We start from the raw sequence: 15,378 nt of genomic DNA on the forward strand, positions 1-15,378 counted from the left end.
TTATTTGTAGAGAGTTTAGTTTAGTTCACTTATTTTGCACCCCATAACCAACCTGTGGACAGTAGTGGAAAGGGTTACATAGCACATAATATGGCCTCTGGAACTGAATCCCCAAAATTCATTTAGCTAAGCAAGTCTTGATAAACCAGTTACAGTACACAGTTTAAATGTATATTTGTATTATATCAACAATGGATTCGAGAACGACCACTAGCATTCTCAAAACTAAGTAGCTTACCCATGTGGTGAGGAGTAATTTTGTAATTGATTTGCCTATTATGCTGATCTATAGGCCTGATCTGAAGGCCTATAAGAACTGATCACTGTGAGCAATTTAGCACCATTAAAGTTCTGCTGCCCTAACTTGAAATATCAATATTTTACCTTATATTATTCTTTTTGGACAATCATAAAATCACATAATAAATGGATTTTGATGATAATTTTATTATTTGAATCTTTTATTACAATACATGCTTCTGGTACATTACAATATTTGAATATTCAACCCATAGGATTTATGATACAGTACTGTATATGTAATCAGAAAAGAATGTGCTGAAAAATAAACCTGACTGATTTTTCAGTTCACATTTTAAAATTGATCAAATATAGTGAAAATAAACCTCCTATCTATATTAATATCTCACATCACTTGTGAAACATTACCCCTGGAATGTGATTGGTTTACATCTTATCTTGAGATGATTTCGGGGCTTTAGTGTCCCCGCAGCCCGGTCCTCGACCAGGCCTCCACCCCCAGGAAGCAGCCCGTGACAGCTGACTAACACCCAGGTACCTATTTTACTGCTAGGTAACAGGGGCATAGGGTGAAAGAAACTTTGCCCATTGTTTCTCGCCGGCGCCCGGGATCGAACCCAGGACCACAGGATCACAAGTCCAGTGTGCTGTCCGCTCGGCCGACCGGCGACCAAATGATTGAAGTGAATTTGCAATGATATATATAATTTCTCTACCATAATTTTTTATATTTTAATTGCAGTATATATACTATTATTCACATAATTTCTTAAGGTGAATAGTGTTTAGAGAAAATCTAGTAAAAAACTAGCAGTGGATTATTGAAAAGCCCTTTTCTGGGCATAGCCCGGGAGGCTCCCTGAAGCTACAGGGCTTCCCCAGAAAACCTATTTTAAAATTAAATAAATATATGAAGACTTAAGCTAGAAATGGAATACAGGTGAGAGAATTAAGTTTGTAACTTTGTATGAATTCAAAGAACTCTTAAGAATTTGATGAATGGGTGATTATATGACAAATATGGACATTGTTATAGAGGAACAATAAACCAACAGGGCAAAACATATACTGTATTTTATAATGGATTATATGAATACATGAAGAAAGTACAATATTTACAAATCAAGGAGAGTATTAATGTGTTTGTGATCAAGGATTGTGGGCACTCACATACTCTTTTTCAAGTTTTCTTCACCTTACTTTCTCACTCAATTTCAATTTGTTTCATCAAAACTTTCTCGATAACATGTTTGTGCAAACTATTTTTGAAAAATATTATTTCTACATAAATTTTCCCAACTCTATTTTCTTTTCTTTATTTTTAAATTAAAGAGATACAAATATTAGTACTATACAGCTTACCAATTATGCAAAAAAAACCAGTGTTGAATGCAATGAAACACCTTTTTCTAGTCAAGTCCCAGTGGCTTCCTGTATCAGGATCAAGGCTGCCTTAATATGATAATCAGCAAATAATCCAGCAATATCTTGTATATCTCTCAATAACTATGTCAACAATTTCATTCACTTGGGCCCTGGGAGACTCGAACTCTCGAATATTTTACTACATCAACAACTTTTTTTTTTCATAGTACAGTACTGTATTACTATGTTCTTTCATCTGGTATATTTCGTTATACCATCGTGTATCTTGCACACATCTACTGCATTTCATTCTTTAACTTGTACATGTGCTAATGTGGCTTGTAAGGTAACGGCTGCTCCTTTATTTCATTTAATGCCCTTAACAAAATGCTTCCACTATACAGTCTTCAGCTAATCTCTAGCAAGATCTGACAGCTTTGTATTTTAACACATCATTTATCATTGCCATTTTTTCCATTGTCTGCCCTTCATCTTGTCCCCATCTGTCACACTATGTTCACTTCATTATACTGTATTCTTCCAGGTTTTATTCTTCGTGGTACCCTATCCCGATGCACTCCAAGCCATGAAGCTCTTTAATGTCTTCCTAATGCTAAACATATCTCAAACAGATAATTTTTATTCTTTATGCTCTTCATTACAACTACTGTATAACATACTAAATATAATATTTCACTTACGTATGATAGGGCCAAATGTAAGAAAATGAATGGCCACAATTATTAAAAATAGTTTTGATCAATATAGATTCCATTATCAAAGCCTGACTGTGCTTTCCTGCTGCTATCCTGGCTAAGTATCACTCTTCTTGCCATTTCAGATTGATGCAAAATTATATACAGTATATAAAAAAATATTTCACCTAATTTTAATTCTACATCCAGGCTGTCAGTGTCTTTCATAAACAAGACACTTACTCATATCAAAATTTACTTTTAACAACCTTCTGTATACAAATTCACACACACTCGTCAGAAGATGAATTAGGAGGAATGATAAGACAGCAAGATGGACAAAATTAACTCATTTTTGTTCCCTGCCACCAAGGTTTACTTGTACTGTACTGGAACAATGCCTCATTTCATGTTCAATCTTACCAATGAGAATATTAACTTTATTACATACATTTCTTCAATTGAAAATACTTCAAAGAACCTTGACTTCCTTCCCTCTAAAAGACAGAGACTTGGAATCTTTTTATATCTATAATGTATAAAGTATTCACTTTATTGTACACTTTCTCTGTCAGTGTTCTGTAAAATCCACTGTAGTATATACACTGTAGAATAACATTACAATGAATGTTATTCGACAGAAATTAATTTATACTTTACTTGCATGTGAAAATAAGATCAAATCTTCATTCTATTTTCTTTCTTTATTTGTAGCATTCTTATTGCCCATTATCAACATTATATCACATATCTTCAACACTATGCAGGAGGACCTCATTATTTTCATACAATTGCTGCTCTGTCATGCAAGCTTCTCATCTCTGTACTTAGCTCGTTGTCCTGATACACCTTCCAAATGCTACAGTCAAAATGGCTTTGTGCTTTCTCCTCATTAATACCTTGCCTCCTTCCATACTTCTTCCAGATATTAACAAATTGGCATCCTAATATAATATACTAAATATCTTTCTCTCTTATCAATAACCTTACTGATTTCATTTATTTGTTCATTCAAAGTTTTTACAAAATGTAAATTCACATTTTTCTCCTCACATTTACCATTTGCATTAGTGTCACATTCAATATTTTTATAACATAATAAAATCTAAAATTTATGTAAAAAAATAGAGTATAAACCTGAAGTACTGAATTATAAGTTGTCCATGATAACTCATACACAGCACCTAAGTACCTGTGCATGTACAGTATTATATACAAATATTAAAAATATACATTTTAAGTAACAGACTAAAATTAGACACCGCAACAATATTCCCTTAATATAAAAATAGGCAGAGTACTGTACTTTGATAGGATTACAAGAATAAATATACTCGCATATCACCACACCTTAAAGCTAAGTGACGCTCAACCTATGTGCGCTAAGTGCAGCCCAACCCATGTGAGCAGTGTAGCATGACCTTCATGCAGGAGGAAATAACCAACAGGTAAACTATTCTGTCTGCTTTAGCTAAAGTAATACAAATATATACCAGTACAGTACAATATATTACTGCTTAAATAGTTTTGCTGAGTACAGAACCAAGAATTCTGGAGATTGATGAATTAATTGAAGGCAAAACCCAAAAGATTTGGTATCTTTAGGAATATGCAAAATGCACGTGCACTCCCTCGTCAAAACCCCTCGGCGAGGGAGACATGAATGAGAGAATAAGGTGAGGGCTTGGTTGTATAGTGAGGTGTCAGAGGGAAATACAAGTGAGGGAAGGATAAACACAAGGGGGTGAGGCAGTACAGCAAGACATCATAAAGGAGCACTAGGGAGGGTCAAAAAGAGGCAAGAGAGGACCAGTAGCATAGAATGATAAAAGCTGGTTCTCAAGTCAACAAGGAATTTCTTGAGACTACAAGAAGCAAGGATCTTTCTGACCTTAACATGTGAGTCAAATCTGGATACGGAATGGTTAAAACAGTACCAGAATTTTAATTCAGGCTATTGAAATACAGTATAAGAACTGTAAGATACATGTGTAGTACCAGACAATGAGGATAGGACTAAGCAAGAGTATGGAGAGGGTGATTGGTATATCAGGATTACAAAGATACAGTGAACCTAGAGTAGAGGAAACAGACCATAACTGATGGGATGGCTGCCATTGCTCTGAAACAGTACAGTACTTAGGAAGCACATTACAAAAAGATCTTAAAATCTTTTCAGGATGAGAGAAAAATTTACAAAATTATGAAATCTTGCATTGATAAAAATAGAGTAGAATAGCAGCCCACATCAGAAAACAGCGGAGAAAGATAGCTATAAAACTATCACGTCGAAATAAACTTGAGCTCCAGGTCCAAGTCGTCATCTGTCGGTACTGGAATGTGGCCTTGCCTCCCTGGTCTGCGCAGGGATCCAAATATTCTGAAATACATACATAACAAGCATGATATCCATCATGACATTTGTTATGACTGCTAGTGTGCATATAAATTACTAGTAAGCAAAAGTGCAAATATTTATTAGCAAGAAAAATTTATTTTGCATGTAGATGATTAGAAAGCTTCATATAAAGTATTGAAGCAAAATAATAAGCATTCTGAAAAAACTGGTAAAATCTATAAAATTTGTGCAATAAAAAATGCTTTGTAGTGGAAGGAAGCGTGCAAGGAAAATGCAACATATAAAAAGGCAGAGCATGCACTTACAAGACAGTGTAAATAGTAGCAGGAGCTGACTAAAGATGCACCACTAGAGACTCAGATGGCACTAGTGTGGGTCTGTCATCTTCACCACTACCATCACCATCACCACAACCACCACCAACACCACTACCACCACCACCACCACCAAAATCATGCTCAAACATTCTCCCTCCTTCTCCTTCAGCTACATTAACTCTAGGCAAGAGTTCCTCCATCTCGGCATCACTCTCGCCTATCTCCACACCTGTTATGGCGTTGTACCTGCAATGTTGCCATATTTACTACAGATCAAATATCGTTCTGCCACCACAGGTCCACTTATATATAGTACCTGAAACTTTCCAAGTGGTTACTTTGTCAGTAGATATTACATATGACTAAGTTATACATATTATCAAATTTGAAAATGAAAAGTCTTCTGATCATCAATCATGAGATATAGACATGTATACTGGACTCATGCACATTAAACATACAAATTACACATATACACACACACACACAAAAGTACTGTATATCTTGATAACTTCTCCACTATAGTACATACAATAACAATAACACAAATATGAATCAAACAGATACAGATCAAGAGTTTTCAATTGTTTGGAGGTTTCCCCCTCGTATATAAAGCTATTCTCGCCACTGATGCTTTTATGTGCCTTATTATTAGTATATCAACTGAAATTAAAAAAAAAAAAAATACAAAAATGCATATCAACATTTATCTACCAGAAAATGGAATGAGAGAGGCTATTTTCAATGTTTAAAATGTCATGTCAATTTTTTACCCTCAGATACAACATAAACTTTATGATCTTAACCAAAATTAAAATGAAATTTCAGTAATTATATCTTTCCTTCACAACTTAAATCTTTTGAGGATTTGAGGTGTCTTCATTACTGGTAATTTTGGTTTTCTTAGCCTTGTACAAATTACTTTAATATTTAGCAAGTACAGTATGACCGCATGACACTATGAAGGAAACCCCCGCTCTTAAATATCTACCTAAGCAACCTCGCTCTGGGCACACGTCAAGCACCAGTGACCAGGATAACATATAAGGCAAAAAACCTGAACACATTTGACATGTGTTTTTCTCTATACACCATTACTTACAACAACAATTAATCAAATAACTTTCTGAAGAATTTGTGACTTATCAAGGCAATAATTTTTTATGTAATAATTTATGTCATTTTAATTATAACATGCTCACTTTTTGTAGGTAAAACAGTATCAGTTATAGTCTAGGTACCTGGCTTTCAGGGACTGAGTATAGCTGCACGAACACTTTCCACCATATCTCATGCCTGCGCACTGACATTCCGATCTCCTTGACCGGTAAAGACCCTGTAGATTTTTTCTGACTCTGGAGAGGCAAGAACACTCTAATAACACTAGTTATTGCTTCTGGAGACATTGCTTGATGCTTCCAAAGAACCAAATATATTTACATCACAATGAGAATCAAGCAAGTATAATTCTCAATGAAAACCAAACAAGAGAAATCAAAGAATGCCACAGCCAGCTGTCAAAAAAAAAGAAAGACTTGAAGAAGCTTGTGAGACAGTTGCCATACCCCAAGGCAAATATTAAGTAGAAAGATTTCAAAATACAGTACATCAGAGAATCTACCCCTATTTGCACATGCAGACCCTCCCCAAGTCTAGTACTGTACCACTACAAACCTCTATAAACATTAGATGACACTCCACATAAACTATTCAAAGCTATAACTACAATGGTATACCTAGTAAAACCTCAAAATGTTTATATTTCATAGGCTCACTATGATCATAAATAATGTGCTGAAGATTGTACTTGAAACGATTCATTAGTAAGGATAAAATAAAATAGACGAATAGAACCTACTTTGTAATGTAAAGCATTTTGAAGTTTTTACATTTTATGTTCATTCTCAGGAAGCACATTAGTCGCACGGAAGCTAACATGATGAGACGATTCTTGCACCTCTGTCATTATTGTCACTGTGGTTTAGTCGTTAGACCAGGTACTGGACCAATTATATGGTCCAACTATCTATAGATATTTGTATTAGATGTCTTTTTAGTTTAGACACTCTCAGTGTCCTTTTAGTCGAGTTGTTTTCTCAGTTCCCCACCCTATATACATCTTATGATTAAATCTCCTTCTGTATCTTTACCTCATTCCCTTATATTTTCACATTTGTGTATGATTGCTGATAAAACCTTAATCACTCAAACATGTTCTTACTCTTTAACTTCTTTAGTACAGTACATATATCATAAGACAAATAATTAAGATGCCTGTAACATGGACCACAAGACAAGACCAGGGTTCTCGGCCCAGTTCAACATCGAGGCACATGAAGTGTCGCACATAAGATATATCCGCATGTTCACATTACCAGATCTTCAGAACAAATAATGCAGTATTAATCGGTATTAATTTAGATGCAAAATAATTACCCTATATATAATTGTTTATGTAATTGTTGACCAGACCACACTAGATGTTTCGGTCCGTCCTGGACCATTCTCAAGTCGATTGTGGCATTTCCCACAATCGATTTGTGGGAAGTCCACAATCGACTTGAGAATGGTCCAGGACGGACCGAAACGTCGTCGTCCCTTCATTTTCTAGTGTGTGGTCTGGTCAACATATTTCAGCCACGTTATTGTGACTCATCATTTGCGGTTATATAATTAACCAATTTCTAAATTGCAAGTTAAAAAGCTTCCCCTTTTTTTTGTTAAAAAGTTATTTATAAAATATTTATTTTATTTATATTTATAAAAGTTATAAAAACGAAAAAGAATTTAACTTTATCTAACAGATTTTTCTATTCGAACTGACCTTAATTCATGTTAAAAGTGAATATCAGGACCAGTTCTCAAATACAGCATTCTTATCTAGACCTTATTGGCCAAAGCATCCAACACAAATAGTAAACTGTAAAACTCACCCTTTCACTATGGTTTCAAATCAAAATGAAGTTGATCACCAATTATGGTACACATACTGAACATAAAAATACCCATATTGGGTATAAACCTTAACTGTGACTCGCTGGACTGCATTGAAGCTGTGACAGGACATACTATGTGGACTGTTATGGCCTATTAATAAGTGAGCCTGATGAGATGAAATAATGAGTTACCAGCACCATCCCAAGCAAGGTTTGCAATGTTTACCAGCATTATTTTGCAACACATATATGTATCATGAATTACTTTACTTACTGTATTATTTGTATACAGATATATATATATATATATATATATTTGTAATAAGCAGGGTAAATAACAATTAGGGGCAGGAGACCTCTTACCCCATATAAGCAGTCGTAGCATTGGCTAAATATCTCCAGTCCATCAATAAATTATACCACATATGACCAATACATACGATTAAAATTACCCAGACAACCAACCATAGAAAACATAAAGCTTGTACCACAGTAACAGAAGTGATCTGTCAACACAACATACATCCCTCAAAGAAATAACACTCAAGCATGACCTAATCATTAAACATCACGTGTCATCATGACGTATCTCTCAACATCATCAATCACGCAGTCACCCAGAGAAGAAAACCTTCATGCAAACTGTAGTACATATATAACATAAATAAGAAAAGTGGTGGTGGTGGTTATAATGGACATATGTGCAGTAGTTGCTGACACCTTAGATGTGTTTAAAGTGGCTGCGTTTGTTCTGGTAATGAAAGTCATACTGCCTAGAGTAGGGTTTGCAAGTTTCCAAGCTGCTTCTCTTTACTTGTCAACCACTGGAATTTTAAACTTGGTACAGTATTTTTATTTTAGTATAATTATTATTTAATATACGATTTATGGTATAATGCCCTTCAAAGAGATTTAAGTACAGTATAGCACCAAATCTAAAGGAGAAGCAACCCTCTAAATAATGAATGCTCAACACGTCTAGTTAGTGGATGAGTGGAATGGGCTGTCTGCTAGCATTATTAAGATAAACACTTTACGTGATTTCAAGAATATATTGGACAGGAATATGGGTGAGAGGGAGTTAAACAAGACCAGTGTAGTATAGACCAACAGGCCTGCTGTGGCCCTCATAATTCTTGTGTAATCATTTTATTATACATTGTGACCAGAACATCAATAAGATGAATAATAAAATACTGTAATGTAATGATCTGATAGGATTAGCAGGCATAAAATCATTTATTAGGAAGCATAAAATTAATAAAAAAAAAGCAACGAAAATACAAGCACATGGTCTACTCCACAGACACAATCACTACAGTTCACAAGCCAAGACAATTAAGCATAAGTTTTGAATCATGCGCTGCAATTCATTAAAACAAATGATAAAGCTCGTGCAAGATTTTAAATTCACTACTAAACCCTAAACCGTTCTTTCCAGAAACTATGCAAAGCAGTGTATTTCAAAAGCCAGTATTACTAGTAAGTCCAATACAGAAAATGCCACAAAAGTATTATAATATACAGTACTCATTTATTACATATATTATCTACAACAAAACTTACTTGAAACATAATTTTAAGTACATTATAATGCATTAACTCTCTTATATATATAATATATATATTTATTTAGTTATATATTTATATATACAGTATATTTATTTGGTTATTTAGTTATTTATTTATGTATTTAGCATAAGAAATATGATGGTAGCAACATCTAAAGGAGGGTGTCACGAAGAGAGCTCCTCCAGCACTTGGGAACCTCAGCATATACACTTCTCGAAGTGGCTGAGAATCGACAGTAAAAGTTAAAAAATTTTGCTGAAAAATTCTCTGTCTTGATTTGGATATCGAGTGAGCAATGTGATCAATTCTTTAAGGAATAAACTGGTGTAAAGAGAAACTTACTTCACCTTAAAGAATAAGAACTAGAAGTGGGTAAGAATAAGAACTAGAAGTGAGGAAGAATAAAACCTGAAGCCGAGAAGTACAAAAACTGGAAGTAAGGAACTATATAAACTGTCAGAGAAACAATGAGACAAATAATATCACAAGTCTTCCAACAATATTATGCATTACAAGAATGTGTGAAGAATGCTCGACAGTTGTCAATACTGTACTGTAATACTGTATTATGACCAAGATCAAAACCTAAACATAGGCGAGATACATTTTCCCATTACCAGTTCCTCTATTAGTCTGCTAGAAAGATGACAATAACTATAGAGTTACAGAGTAATTATATATATACATATAATGGTATACAGTATATGAATCCAGAAGGCAATCCAATTTAATATAATCCAGAAGGCAGTCCAATTTAATGTAGGTGTATGAAGAGTGTGAATAATAGATATAGGCATAAATAAACACTTCTGTCTATTTGGAAGTAAAAGGCACGTTCTCTAGCTTTTATCAAGACACAGAACTCTTGGGCAAATGTCTCGTGCTTGGCTACTAAACTGCAAGATACTCAAATTAATACAAATAGACAATGTTTTGTCTATTTGTATTTTGTCAGTGTTTTGAGAAAATTCTTCACAACAACCCTCCTTTTATATAAGGAAAAATAGTTTATCAAGTCTTGAAAATTAAAAGATGCATTATTAAAAAAACTTCAGCTAAATAAATGTTAATTGGCTTAAATCACAATTTATACAAATGTGCAATCTTTCAATACTAGTGCACGGCCAGCTTTAAAACTCTTAAATTTTGGAAAATGATGACAGTTTATAATTTCTAAATAAGCAGACAAGCTAATAATCTGATGCACATATATCAAACTAGAACAGGTTATAATTTACATATCAAACCTAATGGCTGTGAATGGTTTTAAACAATTTATGATACACCTGTAACTATCTGTATTTATTTTTAAATAATATCCTAACTACAATAAACTCGTAGGATGTGAACGTCTATTAAAAACCTGAATCTTACAAGAAAGGAATGATCTACAGAAGAACCGAAACTATAAGATATTATACAATAATCACCAGATTAAATATTTCAAAATGTTTTTCCTAACTGTAGAACCAACCACATTTAATGTTGCAAATATTTGGAAAAGCTAAAGCTAATGCAAAACAGCAGTTCTGTAGTTAAATATTAACCTGAACCGAAGATTTCCCCACATTGGACAATGTTTGTGAATGGGAACTTTAGGCTTTTTCTGCATAAAACAATACACCATTCCATATTTTGCCTGAGTTTAAATTTAAGCAAATCCATTAGGACTTCAATTTTTTCCAGAAATAAATACTAGTAGTATAAAAGTTGTAAAGAGAACACCATGCAGATGGTTTTATCACAGGCATGTCGATATTTGTCACAATGTGGCGTTTTTCTTCCAGCTTGGTTGCCAGGCTTTGCTACAAGTCCAATAAAATCTAGCACGAATACCTAACTTACGATATATAAACTATGTATTTATAGTTCAATTCTGTTCACATCCTGCAAGTTTTACTACATGGAGAAAGACAAATATAGTTGATAGGATTACTGTATGGAATTAAAGTACCTGGAAAGAGCCGAAGTTGGTGTGGCAGGAATAGGAATGTCATCAAGGCCTCGATGAACTGATATGTTGTCATCGTCATTTTGCCCTATTAGTCGTGCTTCTTGCGCTTTACGATAGTCGAGAGTCGCTAGTGTTTCTCTTGTTGGTTTACGATACCTGGTAAGATTGGAGTTGACATTTGATTAATTTCTAACAAGATCTTTATATTACGGGAATTATCTACAAATAAAGTCTACTCTCATACTGACATTATTGTCAGCAATTTGTGCACTCTACAATCAGACTTTCATGTAAAAGATGCATTTAGTCACTGATCTTCCAGTATGATTTGATAAAGATAACTTGAAAAGATTCCTGATTTACCATTGGGGGAATGCCACCCTACCTTGACAATCATGAACCTGCTCAACTAAACATTCAGTGAGCTTGCTTTAAGAATATTCTGATTAGAATATAGAATAGCTTTGCAAATGTAGTGATACAGTAGAGTATATATATATAAAAACATTGATTGCTTATTATTTGGGTGTAAATATGAATAAAGCTGTGTTACATTATATAGTAACAAAAACTAAAAATATATATAGCAATGATTTGTGAAAAATTTAATAGACAAATTTTGTTACAACGGAAACATGGAAAATCGAGAGCAGGTCTGGTCCCAAACAGTTTGTTCCATCAAGATTACACTACGCTGCATAATAAAGCACTTACATTTTAAGCAGAAGAGATGAACACACCACAGACACAGAGCTCAAGGCCATTGCAGCTGAGCCCATCCATGGCTGTAACAATAACATTTAAATAATTAACTTTGTTTTCTATTCACATATAAGGACAAATATTCCATTACGTATTTATATTTTTTAAATAATTTCTTGACGGAAATTTTGGTTGCTTGATGATTAACACGATGAAAAGCCTATAATGAGGAACCACAATTATTATACACATATTACATTATTTTGCAAAATTAGCAAAAATTGTGTACTGTATAATTTAGAAAATTTCCATAGAACCATTACATTTTTCAGTTAAAGAAACTTACCTGTAAGTAAAAACCGAAAGGCCTAAATACTCCTGCTGCAACTGGTATCCCCACTAAGTTATAGATTGAAGCAAATATGAAGTTAAGGTGGATTCTACGCACAGTTTTCTTGGAGAGATCCAAGCAAGCAACCACATCTATTAGGTCATTCTGGATCAAGGAAATGAGAAAAATACAACATGTATAATACTTTCATATTACATACACGAGACAGTTCACAAAAGCATTACATCTTAATCAAAATGAATAATATCGTATATATATATCTTACATTTATTTGCAAAAATATTGATCTAATAATATCATAAATACCTTATGTATGCAATTCCTACACGACTTGAAAAGATGCGATGACTATATGAGGTTAGATATTCAGATAGTGCCATGCCATCTCTCAATATAAACTTAAAAAACACCTGCTTACCCTAATAAGTACAACATCCGCTGCCTCAACTGCAACATCCGTGCCAGAAGATATAGCAATGCCAACATCAGCTTGGGCCAAGGCCGGCGAGTCATTTACACCGTCACCAACCATTGCCACTTTCTGACCCAACTCCTGAAGTTGTTTCACTTTCTTTACCTGAGAAAAAACATAAACTCAATAACTAATTTGAGATAATTAAACTTGTGGTAAATAAATTGATAATTTTAACACCTTAATGTGAATAAATTTCATATGATTTTATTAAGTCATTGAACCTGCAGTATAATGATTTCCTGATTACAATTACTGGATGGGATATATCTATGAGAAAATATTGAAGCCATACAATGGGATCAAACCCACATACCTGAACTCCTTTGGCACATGCACTAATACTTTAGTAGTGTGTGTGTGTGTGTGTGTGCCTGAGGGGCTCAGGCATTTTGGTTCAATCCCATTCATCATTGTGTGACTTTAATAGTATTTCCAGTTACAACATTTTACAATTTTCTTACAGATTATAGAATAAGGTTATGTGACTGTTTTTTTTTTTAAACTCCTACCAATTTTTCCCATGGTTTGTACATAGAAGAAAATAATGTTGCTTTAAATGATCATATAATGACTTTATTAAACAAAAACTGTTATCTAATTGCAATTTTATCTCTTAGCTTACATTTATCAAAGAAAATCCTTAAGCTACAGAGGAGCTATAATTGTCCCTTCTGAAATAACTTTAATATGTGAATAATAATTATTTTATTTTGAGTAAGATCATCTTATATTACTGACATGTAGCTTACACGTACTTTGTGAGAAGGAAGAACTTCAGCAAACACTCGGGTGATTCCAACTTGTCTTGCAATGGCTGCCGCTGTTTTCTGATTGTCACCTGTCAGCAGAATGACACCGAGTCCTTTCTTTTTTAGAGTATATACAGTTAGAGCTGCCTCGGGCTTCACGGTGTCTGCTACAGCCATCATGCCTAGCAACTGGCCTGTGAAAACATCATATAAAATACTACTTGTGTATGTTAATACATACACAAGAAACAACTAGTTCAGTACACACATATATATGTTAAGGCAACAATTATTGGAGCTTGTAAACAGAACCAACCATTAACAGCAGTAAGTACAGCAGTCCGGCCCAACTGCTCTTGTTCAGCCATCTGCTCATCCACAGATTTGGGGACAATTACTTCGTTTTGCTCCATCCAATCTCTATTACCAATAAGCACCTGAAATCGACAGTTTAGCATGAACTTTCCTAAGATATACCGTATTGAAATATATAATATAGTGTTTTATTATAACAAGAAGCCCCAAAGGTAGACAATGATTTTAAATTAAAGACACCAAATTAGCTCTACCTGTGCAAGCGATGAGTCACAATAACGTGGCTAAAGTATGTTGACCAGACCACACACTAGAAGGTAAAGGGACGACGACGTTTTGGTCCGTCCTGGACCTTTCTCAATCGACTTGAGAATGGTCCAGGATGGACCGAAACGTGGTCGTCCCTTCACCTTTTAGTGTGTGGTCTAGTCAACATAGCTCTACCCATAGAGCTCTCTCTTCCAGGTACTGTATCTGGTACATTTACACTTCTCAACACTAATATGACGTTACCAATGACTACCATTCTCAAACCTTAATAATTCCTACTAGTAAAGCACCCCATTACCAGTATTTTTTTTAGATATATTACTAAAAATTACAGCATAATAAACTAAATACTGTAAACATTGAGGCCTACATTAAAAAGTTATGAATACATTTCGTAATCTGATCATTAAATAGAGCTCCTGAAAGCATACAACCAACTGAGCTGCATCAAAACCAGATAATGAGTCTCAAAATATGCAAAAGTAACTTTCTGTCAAAATCTTATATTTCATATGTTTAAATTTGTGAAACACGTCTTCATTATTACCTGGTAAGGTTCCTTGCATTCATCGTTATCCTTGGAGGTAGTCATTGTAGATGGTGAGAACAGAGGAGTGTTTTCAGTGTCAAATGATACACGTGGTGCATGAGAACAATCAATCAAGACATCACCAATCAAAAACATATCCTCCTGTTTTTGTGATGACCGATCCACCACATCCGTCAGTCTAAAAATGTTCATCAGATTTGTTATGGTCAGTTTTTTAAACGATAGCGGCAGTAATTTAACTAGAATTTCCCTCAAATTTGATAATTATTTTTACTGGTATAATATCACATACTCAAAATGAGAAAGTGAGAAGTTTTTGCGTGAATCTGTGATGTGCACAATGTAGTAAAGATGTAACACAACTTTGGAAAGTTGCCTGTCAATGTAATACACATATTAATGACAGCTCGGTATGAGTGTAGTGTTCTGGGTGGACCCTAGCTCAGGTAGTGACCGAGGAGTCCTCCCTCAGAAGTAAAAAAAAAAAAGCTTTTGATTCAAACATC

At 34.3% G+C, this 15,378-nt stretch overlaps 1 protein-coding gene across 10 annotated transcripts in view; it reads right to left on the reverse strand.

Moving 5' to 3' along the window:
- Positions 1–423: 423 nt before the first annotated feature.
- Positions 424–15,378, reverse strand: part of ATP7 (copper-transporting ATPase 1) — a 48,966-nt gene continuing 34,011 nt past the window's right edge. For 7 of the 10 annotated variants that reach the window (XM_069309987.1, XM_069309985.1, XM_069309990.1 and 4 more), the window contains exons 19-27: positions 14,870–15,050; positions 14,054–14,174; positions 13,744–13,931; positions 12,932–13,090; positions 12,508–12,657; positions 12,174–12,244; positions 11,460–11,615; positions 4,986–5,243; positions 424–4,701 (exon numbers count right to left, since the gene is read on the reverse strand). In XM_069309987.1, coding sequence (XP_069166088.1) covers positions 5,015–5,243; positions 11,460–11,615; positions 12,174–12,244; positions 12,508–12,657; positions 12,932–13,090; positions 13,744–13,931; positions 14,054–14,174; positions 14,870–15,050 — 1,255 coding nt within the window. In that variant the 3' untranslated portion in view covers positions 424–4,701; positions 4,986–5,014. Of the gene's footprint in view, positions 4,702–4,985; positions 5,244–6,238; positions 6,353–11,459; positions 11,616–12,173; positions 12,245–12,507; positions 12,658–12,931; positions 13,091–13,743; positions 13,932–14,053; positions 14,175–14,869; positions 15,051–15,378 lie in introns of all 10 variants that reach the window. The other 3 variants (XM_069309993.1, XM_045760227.2, XM_069309992.1) reach the window with 2 other exon arrangements.

Source organism: Procambarus clarkii, chromosome 66 (genome assembly GCF_040958095.1).
Source record: "Procambarus clarkii isolate CNS0578487 chromosome 66, FALCON_Pclarkii_2.0, whole genome shotgun sequence".
NCBI lineage: Eukaryota > Metazoa > Arthropoda > Malacostraca > Decapoda > Cambaridae > Procambarus > Procambarus clarkii.